The 24,493-nt window shown below is 42.7% G+C and overlaps 1 protein-coding gene across 1 annotated transcript; it reads left to right on the forward strand.

The window, feature by feature from the left end:
- The first annotated feature begins 298 nt into the window (after positions 1 to 298).
- On the forward strand, positions 299 to 23,928 carry LOC144372050 (mitochondrial enolase superfamily member 1-like). The gene is made up of 7 exons (XM_078035472.1): positions 299 to 401; positions 4,331 to 4,439; positions 18,979 to 19,050; positions 21,397 to 21,483; positions 21,866 to 21,892; positions 23,673 to 23,745; positions 23,864 to 23,928. Exons 1-7 carry the CDS (start codon positions 319 to 321, stop codon positions 23,911 to 23,913), a joined length of 501 nt encoding a protein of 166 aa, XP_077891598.1. The 5' UTR covers positions 299 to 318; the 3' UTR covers positions 23,914 to 23,928.
- The last annotated feature ends 565 nt before the right edge of the window (positions 23,929 to 24,493 follow it).

Genomic DNA, 24,493 nt, shown 5'->3' on the forward strand with positions numbered 1-24,493 from the left:
TCCAGTCCAGGCAGGGCAGGTTTGCGCCGGGCTTCCCGTGGGACACGCACCTCCTTCTCCCCCAGGCGCCATCTAGACTGGAAGGGAACCGTCGCATAGGCCGCGCGGGCCAGCCTGAACCGCAAACTCCAAGAAAAGCGGGCGAATCCGGGGGAGCTGAACTTGCAGCGCCCGCGAGGCCAAGTCCACGTGCGCGGCCGCACCCCCCCCACGGGTGACCAATCAGCGCTCGCCTCTCCGCGAGGCTGGCCCGCCCCGCCGCTCTTCTGCGACTCTCGGCGGGGCGACCGCAGCTGAAGGCTCCCGGGCGCCGGCAACATGGCGCTCGGCAGGATCTCCCGCCTCTCGGTCCGGGACGTGCGCTTCCCCACGTCGCTGGGGGCCACGGCTCAGACGCCATGGTAAGCGTGACCGACCGCCCTCAGGCGCTGCCGGGACAACACCCAGGCCCGCGAGTCGCGGGCTTTACCTGGCTTCAGTACAGTGGGAACTGGAAGCGCAGGGAAGGTGGACGCTTTTTCTATCTCTGAGGAAGCAGCCAGAAACTCTCCACCTTTCCTGTTTATTTTTTTTCCCCTTTATTTATCGTATTTTATTTGCCTGCGTTTGAAATGTCTTGGTTTTACTTTTTTGATTCACGTTTTCCTGGAAAGGGGAGAGTGCTTATTATGCAATAAGTGCAGAAGAGTTTTGTAGGGTCCCCACCAAGGAAACCCAAGAAAAAAAGTGCTGACAGCTTCCCCGCGGAGAACTTGATAGGATTTGAAGTGACAGAGACCAGGAAGTATGGTGCTGGGAGTCTGGAGTGGTGATCCTGCCCCTGCCACAACTTTGCTGTGTGCCTTGGAGAAGACCCAAACTTCTCTGTGCCTTTTGGGACTATGAAACGAAGGGGTCACCGTTGGAATGAGAAACTAAGCACCGAAAAAAACTCGAGTCACATAGGAGAAGACTCGTGAAATTACTGTACTTAGAAACTTGGTTAGGAAGGTTTTGTCACTGTAAGGAGTTATGCAAAATATTAAAGGGCTTTTTCCCCTTAATGAAAATGTCAGTGGGACCCCTCTCCCTATCCCAGCGCCCCCACCTCCCAGCTGTCTCTAGTGGTGTTCCTAAATATAAAAGTTCTGAGCAGGATTTTGTTTTGGGGATTTTTCCTCCTTCTGCAGTGCTGGGGAATCCATCTTTGGGACTTGTGGCATACTAGGCAAGCACTCTACCTCTGAGTACATCCTCAGCCTCTGAGAAGGGTCTTCACGGGGACTGTGCCCCACTTTGCTCCTCTGGTGAGATGGCCACACTAGAAAAAGTTGACTCCATATGTAGGGAATGTAAAGAAACTTGCCCTAAAGTGAGAAATAACCAAAATTAGGAAAATGTTTCCTTGTAGGGATGAAGAGAAAATGGGGTGAGGAAAGGTACCCAAGTACTCTTTATTCACACTGTGATGTTTTACTTTCCAAGATGGGTAGACGGCAGATTGGTGTTCTTTACGTTTTTCTCTGCTCTTTACGAACCTGAAATTCTTTGTAAAAGAATTTTCTAATAGTCCTCTCAAAACATGCTAAATAATGTTATTAAAAAAATATTCCTTATTCTGGCATTAGCATCTTACTGCTTTTCAAAATTCCTACAAGTCCTTTCACAAATGATATTATGATAAATGACTTTTTGTAAATCCAGTTGATGATCCTCTGTGGACCTCCAAATAAATATTTGAAATTTTACTGATTTAAAGTGCAAACACTTAATTGAGTGCTACTGCATTTGCCCCTCTGAAGCTTGACAGCTGTGGGTAAACCACATATTCTAAGCCTAGGCTTTCTCATCTATAAAATGAGTACAGTGGTGTCTACTTCATGCATGTAAAATGAGATACCTGAAAAGAGCTGACAGAGAGAAGGTCCTCAATAAGAATTTGCTATAATTACTATTTACATAAGAGGAAACTGAAAGCAGAAAGAGCTCTGACCTAGCCCTGAGCTTTGAATTTGTGAAGTGTTATGATAAACTCTTTTATTATAGGAGAGTTTAAGAAATAGCATTTGTTTCTGGGACTGAGTGGTGTATGACCCCTAGGTGAGGAAAAATTATCTGATACCTGTATTGCAATTTCATAAACACATAAGCATTTCTCCTCAGGAGATAGAATGTATGTTATGTGCTGACTCTCAAGTGTTTAGCAGAGCACGGTGCTTTGCAGTTCTCCACCGTGATTGCTTCATTTGCCCTCTGGCCATGCTGAACTCAGCACTTTAGCTTCTTTTCAGCATTTAGCAGAGCAAAACTTCCTGATGAGAAGTCTGTTATTTTTATAAAGAAGTCCTCAAACTCTCTTCAAAATCTGTTAAAGCAGAAGTTCCTGATCATTTCTTTCTGCCCTTATTGGAAACATGGAGCACTCAGCCTGCATGTATTTACTAATTTCTTGCTTCCCAACACTCATCAAGCACCCAGAAAGCCCCACAGCTGTGAGCTTGCATCTCAGCTCAGCTGCCCACTGGCCACCTCCTTGCAGTATTTTCCCTCTTATTTGCTCCTTATCTGTGAGCTCCCTTAATCCCTAGTCCTGTCCTCCCAGCAGTTAGAAGATGTTGCCTACTGCATCACTGAGAAGACTGAAGACAGTCATACGCTTGGCCCCATCTCTGCAAACCTGTCTCCAAACTAACCTCTTCTCCTCTTTCCCTTTATTCTTTATCATGTCCTGCTCCAAAGCTAATCCATTCTCCTTCCCTTATTTATTCTCAAGGCTCCCACTTATATCCCTTTGTCCTTCAGTACTTCCTTATTTCCTTCGGTTCTCTTCCATCCCACATGGACAGAGCTTTCCCTTTAGAAGAGTCTGAATTTGATCTTCACACATTTCTAGCTCCCTTTGGTTTCTTCCTCTCATCCCCAAACTTCCTGCTCTAGGTCTGTTGCCTTATCCTTTACATCTCCTTCTTTCTTAATCTGAAATTGACTACTCTTTCCTTCCTTCTTTTGGAATTGCCTTCAGTTTTTTTCTCCTTCCAGTGACCTTTATGCTCCATGCATTTCATACCATCTGCTTTCTCTTCCTTGTGAATCTGTTTAGCTCCCAGCCTCAGCCTTTCTGACTACTCCTCCTTCCTGCACTGGCTCCCTTCTTCCCTCTCCAAGGCTTTCTCATCTCACTGCACACTCCCATTAAGACTCTTCTCTAGCCAGGCTTGATGGCACCCACTTGTAAACCCAGTGACTTGGGAGGCCGAGGCAGGAGGATCAATTGCAAATTCACGACCAGCTTTGGTGACTTAGTGAGACTTTGTCTCAAAATAAAAGAATAAAAGGGCTGGGTATGTAGTTCAGAGATAAAACACTCCTGGTTCAATCCCCAGTACCATAAAAAAATAAAAACAATAGAAAACCACAACAACAAAATGGGTTAATTTGTCTTGAAGCTTTACTTCTTTTTCTGCCAGTGGTCTCTGAACTTGCACTGTTATATTTATCATCCCTGCTATAAACTATTGCAGTGAAGATCAGTCCAATTTTATGTAAGAGCTTTCTGAAATCTTAGCTTGTTCAATTTTAAGCTACTTGCCAACATAACTCTGTTCAGTGAGCTGTGATTGGAAATTCTTGGGTTTAAAATTGAACTGAGACCTGGAGACATTGCACAGTGGTAGAGCACTTTGGTAGCATGTATGAAGCCCTGGGTTTGATCACCATCACCACAAATGACAATAATGGTAATGCCAATGATAATAATATGAAATTGAGCAGATGACTTTTTTTTTTCTTGTACCTGGCATTGAACCCAAGGGCACACAACCACTGAGCCATGTCTCCAGCCCTTTATTTAACCTTTTTTTTTTTAAATTTTGAGACAGGGTCTCATTAAGTTACTCAGAGCCTTGCCAAGTTGCTGAGGCTGACCTACGTACGATTTTTCTGCCTCAGCCTCCTGAACCACTGGGATGACAGGCATGCATCACCACACCCAGCTGAACACCAATTTTTTTATATTGCAAATTGGCATTAAAAAATGTGTACATCTGGGGCTAGAGGTGTAGCTCAGTGGTACAGGGTATGCTTTAGTATGCTCCAGGACCTGTATTCTATCCCCAGCACCAAAGGAAAAAAATATACATTGTATTTGTTGAACAGATGCGAACCATTCAGGACTTTCCTTTGGTCCATTCAGATCTCCTGCATTTTCTTTGGGGTTCGTCAACTCTTCCATCAGATTGGATCTCTTCTTGACATGTCCCTTATTGCATTTTCTGTTTCAGGTGTCATTGTCATGGTTATTTCTGGGTTTCTTACATTTGCATTTGGGGGGTATGGGTCACCTTTCCTGCAGCATACAGACCCTGACTACTTGGCTGCCTATGTTGTCCTGGAGACTGATGTGGGAGATGGACTCAAGGGATATGGAATTACCTTCACTCTGGGAAAAGGCACTGAAGTTGGTGAGTTGATGATTCTCTTGAGATTCTAGAATGCTTCGTTTTTCACTTAGACTCCAGTTCTGACCTATTTTTTTTTCTATATTTACACTTCTCAAAGTGATTAAAAACAATACTTACTTTGCTGGGAGAAATTAAAAGGTGCAGCATTTGGCCTCTCCTCTTACAGCCATCTATAGACTGTGGGAAAACCCTTGACTCTGGATCTGTTTCTCTGTATTGAATGGTGACTACCAGAATGCTATTCATCTGCTCTTAATTCTTGGCTTCTGTAGATCTTTGAAGACCTATACTAGGAAAGTGACCAAGGGTGGTGGAGGGAGCAGATGTAAGTTCACACAGCTAGGTTTATTGTGGTGTGCACTGTGAGTCTACCTAGTTTTCAAAATATTTTACACAAAGTTGCTTTGAGGGGCCAGTTCTTTGTGGGGCATATTGAGCCATGTTTAAGTGATTCTTCTCCCCTCCCCCATTTTCCTAAACTGAAGGCACTGAACATAATGTAACTTTTCTCAGCTGGCCAAGATCTTAGAGACAATGTTTAGCCCCCTTATTTTTTTAGAGATGAGGAAACCAAGGCCCAGAGAGCTAATCAGCTTCTTCCTAAAGCACTTGTTCTCTAGAACATTTAAATGCAACTTTTTTGTATGCATACATGCACATGCTATAAAATTCAAGAAGTACAAAAAGGTGACCTTTGCCAGATCATTTTCAGTGGATCATTAGAGGCTGAAGCCAAATCATGATAGGGTGAAGAGTAACTATCAGGGAAAGGGGTAAAACAGGTTATCTAACTTTTGTGGCAATATTACACTTCCCTCATAATTATTTACACCATCAGCATTCTAGGTAGCTGTAGGATAAAAGTCTTGCCCTATGGAAAGATTTTAATATTGTCAAGCAGATGCAGGAAGTGTGTGTGCGTGTGTGTGAATGACAAGAAGTGTACAGATTTATTGAGAAAACACTCACAAAAGACAAAATCCAGCTGGGTGCAGTGGTACAGACCTGTGATCCCAGCTATTCAGGAGACTGAGACAAAAGATCATAAATTCAAGGGTAGCTCAGGCAACTTAGTGAGACCCTGTCTCAAAATAAAAAGAGCTGGGGATGTAGCTTACTGGTAAGAGTGCTCCGGTTTTATTCCCCAGTACTACAAAAAAAAAAAAAAAATAGGATCATAGTACAGAGTGAGGATTGTTGCAAAGTGAAGGGGTTACTTTTCTCTGCTCAGGTGGCTTTGGGCAAGCTTCAGAGCAGAGGTGATGCTTTGAGGAAAGGTTCTGAGAATAAATAGGCACTTACTAGGCAGATGGAAGAGACCAGGCAATGATCTGCCTCCCTCCACACACACCATTAACAATTTAGTGTAAAAGTTTTCCCCAAGATAGTGACCACTGACCAGGGTGGTTTTTTGATTGGTTGGTTGGTTTTTCATAACAGGGATTGAACCCAAGGGTGCTTAACTGAGCCACATCCCCAGCCCTTTTTATATTTTATTTTGAGACAGGTCTCATTAAGTTGCTTAGGGCCTCACTAAGTTGCTGAGGCTGGCTTTGAAATTAAAATCCTCCTGCCTCAGCCTCCTGAGTTGTTAGAATTACAGGTGTGTGCCACCAAACCCAGTTCCAGGGTAGATTTATAAGCTGTATTTTAATTCCTCTGAAACTTTAATCATCGCTATCTGTACATTGAGCGCTTTATGAAGCTACTGTCATTCTTCATACTACAAACTACACAGCATGGCCCCTGAAGGTTTTGTAAAATGCACAGTAAACTTACAAAATAGGGACAGGCCCCTGGAACCATTCTCTGTTAACAGCTAAGACTTTCAGTTTTGCTACTGTTGGTAGGTGCACAATGGAAGGACCGTGAGCACAGGGATAATAAGAAGCTCTTTTCAGGTGTTACTGAGCTCAGTGTTTGTTCCCTGACATCCCCCCATACTCTCAGCCCCACCTGCTGTCCTGAGGGACATCTTGGGCAGTGGCGAGTCAACTCTCCTGTCTTTATGGCATGGCTCTTATGTGCTAATTTTGTTGGCTTCCCCCTTTTTCAGACCACAGCCGGACAGAACCCATGTTAACTTTGACCTTGCTATATATTTCACATGACTGACTGCCGTCTCATTCGAAAAGCTACATGGCCCTTGCACTAAAGATGAAAAATTCCATTAGCTCATCTCCGTTCTCCACAGCCTCTGTCAGTCAGCCTAATCATTCTTTTAGAATAGAGCAAAAAGGAAAAAAAAGTATTTTTCTTATTCCCATAAAGAGTGTTCATGTGTGTGAGAGGTAGGGAGGAAAGGTTGTATTATAATGTATAGAATAGATCAGTGTTGTTTTTCTTGGGTGGTTTTTAACTCACATTTTTATCAAATTTACTTAATTATTATTAATGTCTTCTGCTTTCTTTATATATATATTTTTTTTAAATGACAATTTTTTTAGAGTGGTCTTAGGTTCACAGCAAAATCAAGCTGTGTGTACCTGCCCCACACACCCACAGCCTCCCTCTTATCATTGTGTGCTGCTGGAGTGATTGGTACCTTTGTTATGATTAGTGAAGCCACATTTACATATCACGATCCCCAAAAGAATATAGTTTACATTGGGGTTCACACTGGGTATTGCACATTCTGTGGGTTTAGATAAGTGTGTAATGATGTGTATAATGTAATACCAAGCTATTAAAAAAATAGGAAAAAAAAGAGAGGTTAAAAAGGAGGAAATTTTTTTAATATGTATTTTTTAGTTATATGTGGATGTGGTGAGCCGTTCCTGCGGACTGTGGTTGCCATTACATGATGGCGCTGGCTCCGTTGTGGTCTGTGAAGGACAACTCCATATCAAAGAGAGTTGGCGTGTTCCCAGCTCCTTATCAGAGAAAGTTGGCGTGTCATTTTCTAGCACCCTGTGAGAAGGGTACACGTGGCAGCTTTGCATTGGGGTTCACGGTGCTTTATTAAGGCTGGGAGGGGCATCCGAGGTAGAGTAGAAGAATTATTAGAAGAATATCAAGGGCCTGAATAAACTGCTGAAAGAAGATTCCTGAGTCGCGTCTTCCTTGCGGGCAAGGGGGGTCGCGACAAGTGGTGCCGAGACCCGGGAAAAAAGAAACAAAGAAACACCCAGGAACCAGAACTTTCAGCAGTCAGGGAGGTGCACCGGTAAGTCCCAGGTAACGTGGGACCCGCTGTTAAAAAGCGGGAAGCTCCTCTGTAAAGAGAGGGCGCTACATCTTATAGCAATTGCACTCTGAATTTTCCTTTTGTTTTCTGTGTATGTTCTTTTTGTTTTATGTACTTTCACTTTCGATTTCTGTGTTTTCTTGTGTTGCGTTATGGGAGCTGTGACTTCAAGTCCACTCCTTCTAGCCCTCGATGGCCTTTTACGTTCCAAGGGACTGGAGGTGAAGCATCGCACCTTGGAAAAATTTTTACAGAGAGTAGATGTCGCTGCACCGTGGTTTGCATTTTCGGGCAGCCTCACTACACCCAGCTGGGATAAATTAGGCAAAGACCTTGACTTTGCTCGTGAGCAGGGCATGCTAGAGGGCGGGGTGATACCCCTCTGGAAGATGGTCCGTAGTTGCCTTATGGATGGCAGATGCCAAGAAGCGCTTGTTAAAGGGCAAGAAGTTTTAGAACAATTGCATGAAGAAAAATCAGAAACAACAGAGAGCGAAGTGTCTCAGGAAGAGGGGAGTGTGCGGGGTGTGGAGAATGGGAGGAGACTGTATCCAGATCTCAGTGTGCTGCGCACGCCCCCATGCGAAAGTGGGTCAGAGGTAGAAGATAATGAAGAGGAGGAGCTGGAGACGCTGTCTCGGCAGCTAGGGAGTTTAGGTACAGGAAACAGAGATAAGCAAGGGCTCAAGAAAAGACAGCCTCCCGATCCGCCTCCGTATGGCGGGGGTGTTTCAGGACGAAGTTTCCACGCCCAATCAAAGAGGGCTGCCGCTGCTTTCCTCTGTTTCTCAGGGCTGGCATATCATTGCTATTGACATTAAAGACTGTTTCTTTTCTATTCCTTTGCATCCTAAGGACTCACAGCGTTTTGCCTTCACCCTTCCCTCGTGTAATCACGAGGAACCAGATCAAAGGTTTGAGTGGGTTGTTTTACCACAGGGAATGTCTAACAGTCCTACGATTTATCAGATGTATGTAGGGAAGGCACTCGCACCTCTCAGACAACAATATCCTTCCATCAAGATTATTCATTAGATGGATGATGTATTATTGGCAGCCAAATTAGAGCAGTCAGTTAATGAGGCCTATAAAGACTTGGTGAAGTTGTTAGCTCAGTATGGATTACATATTGCACCTGAAAAGGTTCAAACAGGGGATTCTATTCAGTATTTGGGAGCAACGATTGGATATGACATGTTAAAACCACAAAAAGTTACTATAAGAACTCAAGATCTCCAAACTTTAAATGATTTTCAAAAACTGTTGGGAGATATTAATTGGATAAGAGGTTATTTACATATTCCTAATATCGTGCTCCAGCCTTTGTATGCTATTCTTAAGGGTGATCCAGATCTTACTTCCCCTCGTACCCTCACTACAGAGGCCAGAGTGGCCCTTATAAAAGTAGAAGAAGCTATACAACATGCCACTCTATGCAGGCTCCAGAGTGATAAACCTTTCCAGTTATGTGTGCATGCCACTATGCGGCAGCCTACTGGAGTACTGTGGCAAGATAGGCCTTTACTATGGATCCACCCACATGTATCCCCAGGAAAATCTTTAGAATACTATCCTGATGCTGTTGCAGCATTGGCACTTAGAGGGATTCAACAGAGCACTCAATTTTTTGGACAAGCACCTTCTTCTCTTATCATACCCTATTCTAAAGTTCAACTTAATGTTTTGTGTGCTACTCTGGACAACTGGGCCATTCTATGTTGCTCGTTTCAAAGGGATATTGATAATCATTACCCTTCTCATCCATTACTCCATTTTGTTAAAGAGCATCCTATCATTTTCCCTAAAGTAACTTCACCCACTCCAATTCTGGGGGCTGTTAATATTTTTACTGATGGCTCTAAGTCTAGAATGGGAGCTTATGTGATTAACGACTCTCCCCCTGTCCAGCATCAATTTGCTCCTGGAAATCCACAATGGGTAGAACTACAAATTGTCATTGAAGTTTTTAAACAGTGTTCTTTTCCTTTCAATCTCATTTTGGACTCCATCTATGTGGTGCAGGTGCTCAAAATTCTGGAGGCTGTGGGAGCTATTAGTGACACCCATAATGTATCTGCTTACTTTAATCAGCTTCAACGGCTTATTCGTGGCGGTACTGCCCCTTTCTATCCAATGCACATTCGGGCTCACAGCTCTCTTCCTGGCCCATTATCACAGGGTAATGCCTGTGCTGACTCGGCAACTAGAAGCCAGTTGGTATGCTTGGCCTCCTCCTTAGAAGAAGCTAAATTGTTTCATCACAACTTTCATGTCAATGCTATGACACTGCGCAGACGTTTTTCCATCTCAAGAGCAGATGCTCGTCAGATAGTATTACAATGTCCCCATTGTGTCACATTTCTCCATCCTCCTGCTTATGGTGTAAACCCATGAGGATTGAAGCCATTGGTCGTCTGGCAAATGGACGTAACTCACGTGCCTGACTTTGGTAACCTCAAATATGTACATGTTTCTATTGACACATACTCTGGAATTATTCATGCTTCTGCTTTATTGGGAGAAAAGGCACATAATGTCATTACTCATTGCTTAGAGGCATGGGCAGCATGGGGTGCACCTGCATCCCTTAAGACTGATAATGGACCTGCTTATACGGGCAGACAGTTTACATCTTTTTGTTCTACTATGGGAGTACACCTTGCTCATGGGTTGCCTTACAATCCTCAAGGGCAAGGCATTGTTGAACGTGCCCACCGCAACTTAAAAGAAACCTTAGAAAAACAAAAAGGGGGAATAAAAGTTGACCACACTCCTAAAGAACGCCTGTCCTTAGCTCTTTTTACCATTAATTTTTTGAATTTGGATATTCATGGCCGCTCTGCGGCCAATAGACATGTGTCCCCTCAGCCCTCTGTGACTTGCTATGTTAAGTGGAAGGATGTTCTTATGGGCCAATGGAACGGCCCTGACCCCGTGCTGACATGGGCACGAGGATCTGTATGTGTTTTTCCCCAGGATCGCACGGAGCCGCTGTGGATCCCTGAACGCCTGACAAGAAGAGTCTCGAGATCTACTAACCAGCAGCAGGAGGTGCCACAACAGTCCCATGATGAGGAGCTTCATTCTGATGAGTGCTCTGGCTCTGATGCTGGTGCCAATGGTACAGATGGCACCAATGCAATGGTGGGCAGTGGCACAGGCTTGGCCAATGCCAATGCCAGTTCATAGTAATTCTAGTGTCCTCCCCACTCTTTTTTCTACCTCATGTGAGATGTCTGCTCCTTGTACCTCTCCTAGAGGGGACATGGAAAATATTTTTAATCAGTCTCATGTTAATCTCACAGGAGTTTTTTGTTTCAGCCTTGGGAACACTAATTGTATTAGCCTTAAGACCAAAAATTTGACTAACTGGGAGGACCCACTGCGGTCCAGTCGAGTCTCAGGGAGTATTCTCAGTGCTGTATTGAGCCAAGTAGTTTCAGGGAAGCAATCAGGCTCAGGGACCCCCGCAACTAGCTCTGTTTTAAACATAACTACTTTAGCTATTATCTCCGAGGGACTAATCCTAATGCCTCCTTCTTCTAATAGTACTTGCTATGCCACTCATTTCAAGGCCTCTCCCTACTGTACCCCTAATTTTGGTTTTCCTCTGACATTTATGCCTTGTCAGGATCATTCTTGGGAGAAACATCAAGTTGCTAAAGGTTTCTCCTTTCCCCCCCCTCTGAAGAGATATGTTTATAACTTTAACAACAATGCCAACTCCTCTACAGGAACAGGTTGGTCCTGGTTTCAATGGCTCATTTCCAATGAGGAGGGGGCTTCAGCCGATATTTCCACATTGGCTCAATTACTAAGAGCCAAAAGTTGGCTGGCTAATGTTTCTGACACTACTAAGGAGAGTGAACGAGGTAATAGGCTTACATCTGTTTCGTTCAACTCTCTGTTGCATTATGACACATTGCCTCCTGCAATGGTCTGTATCCAATCCCCGTTCCTGTTCCTTTTAGCTAATCACACCTCATCGGGGATGCTGGATTGTTCTAATATTACCTGTTTCTTATCTGAGTGTTGGAATTGTTCTTGGACCGTAGCAGTGATTATGAAAATTCCAACTTTTGTCCCAATCCCAGTCACTGCGGATCCAGACAAATTTCCTATTGTAGAGCTACTTAGAGTCCGCAGAGATTTTGGAATCACAGCAGCTATAGTGACAGCCGTGGCGGCATCTGCTGCTGCAGCAGTCACGGCCAGAGTAGCCATGGCCAGTCAAGTACAAACTGCTGCCACTATTAATCAAGTTGTTCAACAAACGTCCACTATACTTGAATCGCAAAATGCGATTAATCAACATATTTTGTCAGGGATTTTAGCTACCAACCAAAGAATAGATTTTCTTCAAGCTCAGGTAGAGGAATTGGCTGACCTCGTACTTTTGGGCTGCATTGACCAACGTGCACATTTATGTATAACCTCTGTCAGATTTAATGATTCCAGGAATGCTTCCCACATCATTGGTGGATATTTGGCCGGGAATTGGTCCATGGAAGCGGAAGACATGATCCAGTCTCAACTAACCCAGATAGCTGTCTTAAATAGTACCCGTGTCGATCCCGTGACTCTGGGTCAATTCACCAATTGGATATCTTCTGCCTTTTCCTTTTTTAAGGAGTGGGTGGGAGTAGGCATTTTTGGTGCACTGTGTTGTTTTGGTATGTTCCTCTGTTTGTGGTTTCTCTGTCGCCTTAAAGCTCGTAGTGCTCAAGATAAGGCCATGATCATACAAGCTCTTGCAGCTTTAGAACATGGCAACTAACCTCAAGTCTGGCTTGCGCATCTTAAGCACTAAACTTTTGACATGGTCATTGCATCCCAAGTTATTATAACATTGCACTGGGATTGACATGTCTTTCCTCGTTATTCTCTTAGTGTCAGAAAGCCCTTGCATTCTGCCAGTCTTGCTACCATTGCACGCAAATGGGTTTCTACACTAGTGCCTTTCACATGGTCGTTGCACCCCAAGTTATTATAACGTTGCACTGGGTACGACATGTCCTTCTTTTGTCTTTCTCTTAGTGCTGGAAAGCCCTTGCACTCTGCGGGTCTTGTTGCCATTGCACGCAGAAGGGTGTCCACACTGGTCTTTATCTATCACTTTAAAGTCCGTGCCTTTCTTTCAGGGTGCTGCCAACTTGTTTGTAGTTGTACTTCTGCACAGCCACAGTTCAACCTCAGCTATTCCCTCTTACTCACCATCGTCACGATACAGGATGCAAGGCAAGGCACTGCACTTGAGTGATCCATTGAGAAGAGGGACCTCAAGGGGAGCATGTCCTATTGCATGCGGGTTTGATGTGTCTCCGCCCCGCCCCACGAAAAAAGGCGTCGGCTGATATGGTGTCAGATCTGGGGAAGGCGCCCCCTGGGGCTGGCCCATACTATGCAGCCACTTTTGCACAGTGGGATAGGACCTCTACTCTCGCCTGTATTGTCTTAGTGAAACAAAAAGGGGGAGCTGTGGTGAGCCGTTCCTGTGGACTGTGGTCGCCATTACATGATGGCGCTGGCTCCGTTGTGGTCTGTGAAGGACAACTCCATATCAAAGAGAGTTGGCGTGTTTCCAGCTCCTTATCAGAGAAAGTTGGCGTGTCATTTTCTAGCACCCTGTGAGAAGGGTACACGTGGCAGCTTTGCATTGAGGTTCACGGTGCTTTATTAAGGCTGGGAGGGGCATCCGAGGTAGAGTAGAAGAATTATTAGAAGAATATCAAGGGCCTGAATAAACTGCTGAAAGAAGATTCCTGAGTCGCGTCTTCCTTGTGGGCAAGGGGGGTCGCGACATGTGGACACAATACCTTTATTTTATTTTTATGTGGTGCTGAGGATTGAACTAGTGCCTCACGCATGTCCTGCGAGTGCTCTACCACCGAGCCCCAGCCCATGGTCATCCACAAGCTTTGCTGAGTGAACTTCCAGTTCTGGAGGTTGCCACAGAATCAAGGTCTAGGAGAAAACCCTTGGGTTTAGTCAGCAAGAAGCTGCCTTTCAAAGGCCAGTTTTTCCAGATGGATTTCCACCCATCCCATTAGACACACAAACTTGAATTTTTCCATGATGAAGTCAGACCACTACAATCCAAGTTTCTTTTTTTCCTCCTCTTGCCTTTTATTAGTGTTTTTGCCTGAGTACATCAGTATCAGTCACTACTGATGCTTCATAAAACTATAGTTTTTTTAATCCTACACATTTTAATTTCTTTTTTGTTCATTTTCTTTTTTCTGTTATTAGATACATACACTTTTTAAAAAATTTAGTTGTTGATGGACCTCTATTTTATTTATTTATTTTTTAATATTTATATTTTAGTTGTAGTTGAACATAACACCTTTATTTTATTTATTTATTTTTATGTGGTGCTGAAGATCAAACCCAGGGCCTCACACATACTAGGCAAGTGCTCTACCACTGAGCTACAACCCCAGCCCACAGATTTTAATTTCTAAGCAAGTAAATATCCATCTTCATAACTCACTGACACAAAAAGCTTCCAGACTCTTTTCTTATACTTGTTATGAAAGTCAAAAATGTCCTGGAGGTCAAAAAGTGAGATGCCCACTGGCAGTTATGTTCAATTGTGACTGCACCATTTCTTGTTCTGACTACCCAAGGAGCCATTTTAAGGGAATTTCAAGCATCAGTTATATAAGAGGCTGACTGTGGTGGGTTTTTGTCCACAAGTACAGAAAGTTTTTGGTGGTAATCTGTTGGACTCCCAGATAGTACCTTTGATGGTTTGTGATGGGTGGTTGTGGTCTTTTGAGATATAGATATATATAGATAGATAGATAGATAGATAGATAGATATAGATATATATAGATAGATATAGATATAGATATAGATATATAAAGAGAGAGAGAGATAGATATAGATATATATTTTTTGTTTTGTTTTGGTAGTTTTTTGTTTATTTTTTGGCTTGGTTTTGTTTTGTTTCAGCTAGTATCATTAGTTGGTGTTCCTGTTTGAGCAGTCAGAGTAGTGTAGTACTACCGGGGTCCAGCTCCTGCTATAAGACCACCTTCGTGGACTATTATCAGGTCCTGATTGACATCGAGCAGGGTGGCTTTGCCCAAATAAAACTAGTCCACCACCTCCTCACCAGGACAGAGGTGACGGTGAAAGTTCTGCCAAAGTTAGAGCAAAACATCCCATCCAAACTATATATGCTGATGGCCATAGAACGCCGAAGTGTGATCCACCTCTTTAAGATCATTGAGACCATTGAAAATATCCAGCTATGGCATACAGCTATGGCATACGCCTCATCCTGGATGTTGATGGCATGCAGGAGGAGGCCAAGAGACCATTCAGGAAGATTGTGAGAGATTGAGAAGGGCATTGAGCACCTAGATCTGAATGCAGAGAACATGCTGGTGGGCGCCAGAGGCAACAGCAAACTCTTGAACTTCAGACTGAGCACCAGATTCATGACGGGGCAGAAGCTGAACAAGTTCTGGGTCACCCTCTAATACCTTGCCACTGAAGTCATCTAGCGGAAAAAAAAATATGGGGGCCCCCTGGTGGACATCTGGAGCCTGGGTGTCTTTTGTACTTGATGGTGCCAGCAATGTGCCCATTTATGTATGGAGCTACTGCTAAGCAGCTGAAGGAGGTAATCATGCATGTAAGGTGCACCATTCCCCAGCATATTTCCACAGGAGCATGGAGCCTTGTCAACAAATACTGACAGTGGACTCCATGCAGAGGCCCACCGTAGAGCAAATAATGGGGCACCCATGACTGAGCCAGGGTGAAGAATATTCACCCAGTTGTTCTAGTGAGCCAATCCCCTAACACCCAGACTCTGCAATTGTAATCATCAGTTTTGACATGGATTATGACCCATAAAATACCTTAGTGTCCCTGGCAAATTGAAAATATGATGAGGTGATAGCTTCCTACCTGATACTCCAGCACCAGATAACCCAGGGCGCAGGCTGCATGTTCCTGGTGAAGCCTGTGCATCAACAGGATTGGGCCTTGCCTGGACCCCAGGAACTTTCCTTCCAGTGTCTTCCCAAAGAAGAATGCCAGTCAGCCTGCCCTTCCACCTTCACCTTACCTGTGAGCAGCAGCTGCCTACAGAGGCCAAGAAGGCAGGGCAGAAGTGCAATGGGAAAACCAGCATGCCTATATGCAAAGACCTCCACTCCCAGCATAGCCTCCCTGGGCGACCCTGTGTGCCACATGCCTAACCCCTGGATGATGCTAAGTAGGTGGGTCACAGGGCAATTTTATAACAACAAGAACTGCACCTGCACTCAGCAACTGCCTTGTGGGCCAGCATTCAGAAAAAAAGTGGTTCCAATGTAAGAAGGGCAGAAATGGGCTAGATTCAGGAACAGAGTGGGCTCCAGTGAAAATGGAGAGCTGAGATAGACAAAGCCAACAGACAGCCAGAAGACCCTGTGCTCTGTGATCCTGACATAATGGCATGGGCATCTGTGTGGACTAAACAGCTGCAGAAATGTGGTGTGCAAACTGGCTCAGGCTTCTCTGCACAGGTTCTAGACAGGAGCACATCTGGATCCACTAGAAGTCTCCTCTGCCCCCACCTGGGAGAGGCATCAGAGACTTTTTTTTAGTTGTAGATGGACACAGTATCTTTATTTATTTATATGTGGTGCTGAAGATTGAACCTAGTGCCTCTCACATGTAGCTCAGTGCTCTACCACTGAGCTACAGCCCTAGCCCCATCAGAGACTTTCCCTAGGACACTTCCCCCTGTCCTGCTCTTCTCTGTCCTTTCTCCCATACTTCTAGAACAGCAAAGATGCTTCTTGATAAATTTATGTTTCTTACAAATTGTATAGTAAAATTGACATTTCAGAGATTTTTTTAAGGCAGATTAAAGAGAGTAAAAAAGGAAAGAAGCTTCAGGGCAAAGGCAGGAGCCCAGCAGCTATCCTCTGCAAGGCCTGGACCACTGTGCCTCCCCTCTCCTGTTCAGTTGAGATACTTGCCTCAAGCCAGTATAGATGGGGACTGGCTCCTCTTGACCTAGTGTAGACAGAGATTCTTCCCTTGAGCTAGTATAGACTTGATTCACTTTGAGCTGGTTGCTTTGGCCAGAAGGAATCCCTCTCCTGGTGTTTAGGCCTTTTCTTGAGGTGTGTGGAGAGGGCAGGTGGCAACTAGGCTGCCGTTGGCTCTTGCAGGCTACTTCTAGCAGCACTCCTCTCCAAAGTTTGCCGTCTCCTGCGATATTGCACTGTCAGGGAGCCAGCAACATCACAACCCAAATTTCTACTGAATGCAGCAAGTTTGAGTTAACTTCTTACAGTGCCTTTATGTCAAACAAGAAAAATCCACATAGATAGCTGAATATTTCAGTGTGGCCTCATCTTTTAGAACCATAAAGGATGAGCTCATCCTTAGGTTTTGTTATATGCATCTTCTGTTTTGATGCAAACCATAGGCTCCTTTAGTCAGAGAATTATAGCAACAATAAAAAACATGAGGCCAAGGTTTGAGGTAGATAATAATATACCTCACTATGAGTCACTGTCTTACTCTTCATATTTTTTTAAAATCTGAAAACCTCATCCATCAAGGAATGAGAAAGATTCTGTCTTCTTACAATTCTAGGGAAGGAATATCTGAACTGGAATTATTGTGGATCCCATTAACAAAAGCCCTAGAGAACCCAGAATGGCTAGTTCATCCCTAAATGCTACATCCATTAGCAATGTGCAGTCATCTGAGAGCTGTCTCACACAGGCCAGGCACATCCTAAGAGCATGTGGTACTACTTTCAGAATGTCTTTCTCATAAGGTCTGATTGATAGTAAACCCACATCCCTTCAACTATCCTATTAAATGACCTAATTTTTTTTTCCATTGGAAGCAGAGCAATACCAAACTAACTGGTCAAAATGTTCTGTAATAAATTAATAGCTTTGGGGCTAAGTTTATGACTTTAGTTGATTATCTTGGTGATGTACATATAAACCATGTTTTATAGAATGAGTAGAGGATGAGAAAGGCCTTTCTTATACAATTTGTTATTTATTCATCTTTTCTGTTTTTGGTGATGCTAGTAATCAAATACAGGGCCTCACACATGCTAGGAAGGCCCTATACCACTGATCTACTTTGTATGCAACCCCTCTTCAGCTTAAATAACATAACAAAGCTTTTTTCAATATTTATTTTTTAGTTTTTTAAAAGTAGACGCAATATCTCTATTTCTATTTTTTTAAAGACAGAGAGAGAGAGAGAGAGAGAGAGAGAGAAAATTTTAATATTTCTTTTTTAGTTTTCAGCAGACACAACATCTTTGTTTGTATGTGGTGCTGAGGATCGAACCCAAGCTGCACGCATGCCAGGCAAGCATGATACCGCTTGAGCCACATCCCCAGCCCTCTATTTTTATTTTTATGTGGTGCTGAGGATCAAACCCAGTGCCTTACGTGCTAGGCGAACACTGTACCATTGAGCCACAACCCCAGCCCCACAACAAAGCTTTTTAAAGCACCAAGAGTAAATAATTGATGATACTATTGACCCAAATTAAGTTTAACCTTCAAACATTGTATGAAAAATATAGTATATCCTAAATAAGCCAATATAAGAAGTTCAGTGTTTATGTATGTATAAATATTATACTAGTTGAAAATTCATTTAATTTTTAAAAAATATTTTTAGTTGTAGATGGACACAATACCTTTATTTTGTTTATTTAGTTTTTTTATGTGGTGCTGGGGATTGAACCCAGTGCCTCACACATGACAAGCAAGTACTCTACCACTGAGCCACAACCCCAGCCCTCATTTAATTTTTAGTAGTGTATTATGATTTTATAAATTGAAGATATTTTCAAAACTTGTCAATAATGAAGAGGCATTTTCTTTTATTTTTTTCTCTTTTATTTCTGTAAATTAGGGTGTTCTTATTCCTTAGGAACAATAAAGTACTAGGGTTTGGCTTTGAATCTGATTGAACACCTTACAAAGTAAATAGGAAAATAATTTTTAGAACATCATTTAATATTACAGATCTGTGGTTTTGTTTTGCCCATGTCAATCAATCAAACATATTATTGAATTCAGGAAATTTAACTCAATATGTAGATTCAGCTATTTTGCTTTGGGGGAATATTAGTTATGACAAGCACAGAATAAGACATGCACATTTTTGGAGCAATTTTACAAAACATTTACCTTTGGTACTTTAATTTTTTTTCATAAAATGTCTACATTAGTTTGTGGTATTTTCCTCTCAATTTATTGGATATACTAATATGTTTTAATAAACATCAATAAAAATGGAATTCTTTCAAAATTGTTGTCTGTGCCGTGAATGCCCTTGCCCACCATGTGCTTCACAAGGACCTCAAGGACATTGTCAGTGACTTCAGAGGCTTCTACAGGCAGCTCACTAGTGACGGGCAGCTCAGATGGGTAAGAGACCTATTTTGTAAAAAGCTTTTATAAATAAGTTACTATGGTCTAAGATGTCCTTTGATTGTAGCAAATGTGAAAATAGTAATGGCTGTACAATTTCTAAGTAAAGCATTTCATTCAAATAAATTAGGGCTTCAGTCATTTAGATAATCAGTATTTTGAGGCAATCAGTTCCTTTCTGTAAGGCTTAAAGCTTTTTGGCTCTTATCTACCTCAGTTTCCATTCCCTAGATTGGAAACAGTGGTCTAGATAAAGAGCTGAATGGGCAACCTTTCTTTGGAAGAGAGAATGTGAACAGTTCTGGTATTGTGGCAGAGGTTATTAAGAAGTAAAATAAGAGCAAAGTTGAAAAAAATAGGGTGTGGTGGTGCATGCCTGTAATCTAAGCCTTAGCAATTTATTCAGGCACTAAGCAATTTAATGAAACCCTATCTCAAAATGAAAAATAAAAATGGGCTGGGCCTCAGCCCATTTTTATTTACAGACCCTGTCTGTAAATAAAATACAAAATAGGGCCAGGGATGTGGCTCAGTGGCTGAGTGCTTCTGAGTTCAATCCCCAGTACCAAAAAAAAAAAAAAAAGAGAGAGAGAGAGGAGAGAGAGAAATAAAGAAGACCATAGTACCTAGACTGCTTAATAATGTTGAAGCATGAAAAACTAAGTTTTTAGAGGAAGTTTTTTTTTTTTACTCTTTTGACACTTCTTATTGGTACATTATAGTTGTGATGGAATTTGTTGTTTCATATTCATTCAGGCATACGATATAACTATAATTTGGCCAATAATCATTCCCCAGCAATTCCCACCTCTTTCACATTTCTCCCACTCCCTGGTTTCTTTCCTCTACTCCTCTCTCTTCGATTTTTATGAGATCCCACCTCTCCCCCATACCTTTCTCTTCCTTTTTCCTCTCTAACTTCCACATAGAAGAGAAAACATACAACTCTTTTCCTTCTGAGTCTGGCTTTAGAGTAAGGATTTTTAACACAGTAAGATAAAGCCAGTAATATAGACTTTGCCCTTGTCTCCTGATGACTGGTTTGTCTTGTCCAAACTCTGCTAGTCTCCCATCCATGCACCGAGAAGGGCACAGGAGAATGCACTTTCCATATTGCCTTGGGTTTTATGTTTTACTTTCTGCAAAGCAAGTGTATCTTGCCTTGAAAGGTGTCATCTTGAAGAAGCTCCCACTGGCCAAATGTGGAACAACTGTAACATTAGAATAAATATGATAGCAATGTCATTTAAACTTACTGAGTGAAATAAGAATCTATGAATCTATTCAGATAATAAGCAAAGGAAAACTTATCATTAGAGTATAAACTAACGAGTGTGAGATGAATGATAACATTAGAAAATTACCATATTTCAACCATCATAGCCACAGTTAATTGAAGCTAGAGTCACAAGTGTATGCTTAAATTTGGGGTCAATAGTAATCTTCTTATTTAGAAAAGGAAACTGGTATCTTCAGAGTATAGAAACCAAATGAACACTTTCTTACTCAAGTGGTGAAAGTTAATAACCCTAATAATAAAACAAAATGACATAATTACTTATGCAGCATTTACGCCAAAAAAAAAAAGAATAAACTGAATCTAATCATGAAGTTACTACAGACTGACACATATAGCAGGGTACTTGATAATATCAAATGGCCTCTACTCTAAAATGTCAATATCATCAAAAGAAAAAAAAATTGTTCCAGACAAAAAGACATTAAAGAGCCATGACAACTGAATACAATACATGGTCCAGGATTGGATATGGATCAAGGTAAAATCAGGTACTATTGGGAAAATTGATGATATTTGATTATGGATTATGAATTATGATTATGGACTATCTTTTAAATACCAATATCCCATCAATATTTTATTTCCTGAATATGACCCTTATGCTGTGGTTATGAAGAAGAATGTCCTTGTTTTTTGGGAACTATACACCAAAGTATTTAGGAGTAAAAGAACAAGCTGTCTGAAACTTTACTCTCAAATGGTTTAGTAAAGAGAGAGATGAAAGGACAAGTTTTTATACTTTCACGAATTTTCTGTTGGTTAAAAATTGTTTTCTGGGGCTGGGGATTTGTTTCAGCAGTAGAGCACTCCTTGCGCATGTGAGGCCCTGGGTTTGATCCTCAGCACCACATAAAAATAAATAATAAAGGTATTATGTCCAACTACAACTAAAAAGTCAATACTAAAAAAAAATTGTTTTCTATAAAGCATAACCTTTAAATGAATTTCCATTGCTGTCTTTTCATTCTTGAAATGTGTCCCTGGACAAAGGACCTAAGTGTCTTTTTCATGTCTAGGAAATGCTGCTATGTTTTCCTTCCCAGATTGGTCCAGAGAAAGGGGTGGTGCACCTGGCAACAGCAGCCATTCTGAATGTGGTGTGGGACCTGTGGGCGAAGCAGGAAGGAAAGGTAAGTCATCTCCGAAGCACATTTGTAGCTCTGTGGCACAGGAGGACATGTGACTTTCTCTATAAGCAGCCTCAGAAGACCAAAGTCAAGTGCAACACAGGTGTCCAAAGGGAAATACTGAGATACTTGATTATTTTCTTCCCTGAGTGATATTGGCAATAATTAGGAAATTATAGGATTAGATTATATAGGGCCAAGAAAGATGGAAAGGGACAGCAAAGGGAACAGGTTAAGAGGCAGCAGGAGATAAGGGTAGCATTAGAGGTGAGTGGGTGGCTGGGGGAACCGAAGCTCTGATAGTGGGAGTTTGCCACAAGCACATGGGACAAAAATGGGTACTTTATGAATGTGCTTTACATATCTTTTCTTTTTTTTCTTCAAGCCTCTGTGGAAGTTACTTGTGGATATGGTAAGTAGTTTTTTTAATGTTGTAATCATTTCTAAATGAAATAGATTTTGTGGATTATTTGCCTTTTGATAATCAGTAAGTATGTTCAAAACTATGGATCTATAGTCTATAGATTACTGATGATAGAGCAAAAACCAGTAAAATATAATATTCCCTTTCTGATATATGAAGTAGCAGTTCTGCTTATGTAGGTGGGGTGGTACGTCAGGAGGCAGGGAGTTAAGGTATTCCCCTGCTGGGGACATATAACACGGGATGCAAATCCTCTCCACCTCCACTGCCTGTGAGGACTATGAGAAGAAGATCATAGAGCCTCTGCAAAGTCCCTGAGTTAAAGACCAAATGAGAAGAGCACCTCCTAAACTCCTGAAAGCCAGGTACTACTGTTAAGACATCATCTGGTCACTTTGACCCCAAAAGCAAGATCATGGCAACCTGTGCTGTGCATTTCCAGCAGAAAAGGACCTTCACACTGATTTGCAGTTACACACTTGGTGTTTTCTTTCTCCTTGACCTATTTATAGCAGGGTGAACACCTGGCTGCTGAGAAGGAAAACTCCATGCAGGTTAAAGGGGAGTGAACCTCTGACCCAGGCAGACCTAGCTCTGAGTGTGTTTTTCACTACTAACTATCTGAGTGACCCTGAGTGTATTAATTAGCCACTGTGAGCTGCAGCTGCCTTAGTGTGATGTCTGGTGGTCCACAAATTATTATTTAGCAGGAAAACTAATGAAAAGCAAAGAACACAATGGCCTTGAAGACATTTGAGCCAGGAGACTTTGTTCCCCCTCTGGAGGCATGTGAAGAGAGACGGCTGTCACATCCACCTGACATGGCCAAGGGTGGCATGGGGGCCCTCTCAAGGGTCAGCCTTTCATCCAGGGTGTATTTAGTGACCACCACAACAGAAGGATCTGAGGAGTACCAGAAAGGTGCCTGAGATCCCACCTGAGAACTTTTCATTTTTTGGAACCTGTTCTTCTTTCCAATGCTACTTCTCTGTTCAAAAGAGAATCTCAGGGTTGAAAGAGCTTTAGTTTTTTAGCAGCTCTGGAGGATTATTATGATTACTGTATGACATTAGTGGGAACAGAGCTGCTAGTTCCTTTTCCCCTGACTGTTCGGTGGGGTCGGGAGAAGACCCAGTGTGAGGCCTAAGTTGACCTGCGGCCAGAACGCTGAGCAGGCAGAGGAAGAAAAGCTGATCTGGAGCACAGTTGGCCATTGTCCAGGAAGGTCAACGCATTCCCATTCCACACTCTTTTGCTGTCAGGGAAGGAAATTATCTCCACTTGGCAGGAGAGGAGATTGCCAAGGCTGCAGGAGCAGTGGGCCTCGGATGACCTTGGGTGACCCAGCTCTCAGAGCAGCTTTCTTTCCTCCATACCAACCTGCTCCAGGACCACCTTCATCCCCTCAGCAGAGTCAGCCTAGGGGTTGAACAGGTATATAGAGGGATGTCAGGTACCGTCTGTTTGTTTATGTTTTGCCAAGTGTTTGTTTTGTGCCAGGGCCTCTCACTGGGAAGCTATGTTTTTTGGAAAGAACAAGGCAGAAGCAGGGAAGGAAGGATCAGGGCATGAGGGATTGAGGGCTTGCCAGGGCCAGCAGTGAGCCTCTGAAAGACTCCACATAAGGAGTGACAGGACCAACTTTACACAAATCCCAAAGGTCCCTTCCTGGAAAGGATGAGCCCGATAGATCAGAATAAGCAGCATCTTAGAAACATAATCTGCCTGTGAATTGATTGAAGCCTTCCTCTTCCTGTCCCGCTGCCAGGATCCCAGGGCGTTGTTATCCTGCATTGATTTTAGGTATATCACTGATGTCCTGACTGAGGAGGATGCCTATGGTGAGTCATGTGCGAGGAGTGGGCCTGGAAGCTTCCTGGTTTACTGAAATGTGTACGCAGCAGCCATAGGCCCTGTTGGATGGATGAAGGAGTGAGTGATGATTTTTATTTTTTGCAGAAATACTGAAGAAAGGTAAAATTGGTAAAAAAGAAAGAGTTAGGTTATAAGAAAATTTCCTTTTTTGCTTGTTCTATCATTGTTCACTTTTAAATGTCCCTGTCTTCTATGGGTACACATTATCCTCAGATGCACTGTGCCAACCGGGGTGACTCGGGGAGATTAAGGCATGAGGATCACAAACTCTAGGCCAGCCAGATGCACTGTGCCTAGCAACTAAGGCCCCAATCAGAATTGTGGGTCTAGGTGAAGAAGCCACATAGGTATGACCTCTGGCTTCAGGGTTCACTTCAGCCACTGCTCACAGAAAGTTTGACTTTAGGGTTCTACTGTAGGTTAGGGAGACCCTTGGGGAGTAGGGCATTCGGAGAGGGTATCTTGATCAATTGGAATTGATACTCCAATTGGCTGAACTTGTGGCAGGGTGCATGTGAAGGGCACTCAGAAGAGCTGGATTCTCTGGGCAACAGTTTAGCTGCAGACAATTTGAATCCAAAGTTCCCTGAAGGTGCAAGATGTTGACAAGTGTTGTGTTTTCCAAAATTAGGAAAGGTAGCAGAATACATCAGTCACTAGTATGGCATTATGTAAAAATGTGAATGTGTAACCTATGGTGATTCTGCAATCTGT

Source organism: Ictidomys tridecemlineatus, chromosome Y (assembly GCF_052094955.1).
Source record: "Ictidomys tridecemlineatus isolate mIctTri1 chromosome Y, mIctTri1.hap1, whole genome shotgun sequence".
Classification (NCBI taxonomy): domain Eukaryota; kingdom Metazoa; phylum Chordata; class Mammalia; order Rodentia; family Sciuridae; genus Ictidomys; species Ictidomys tridecemlineatus.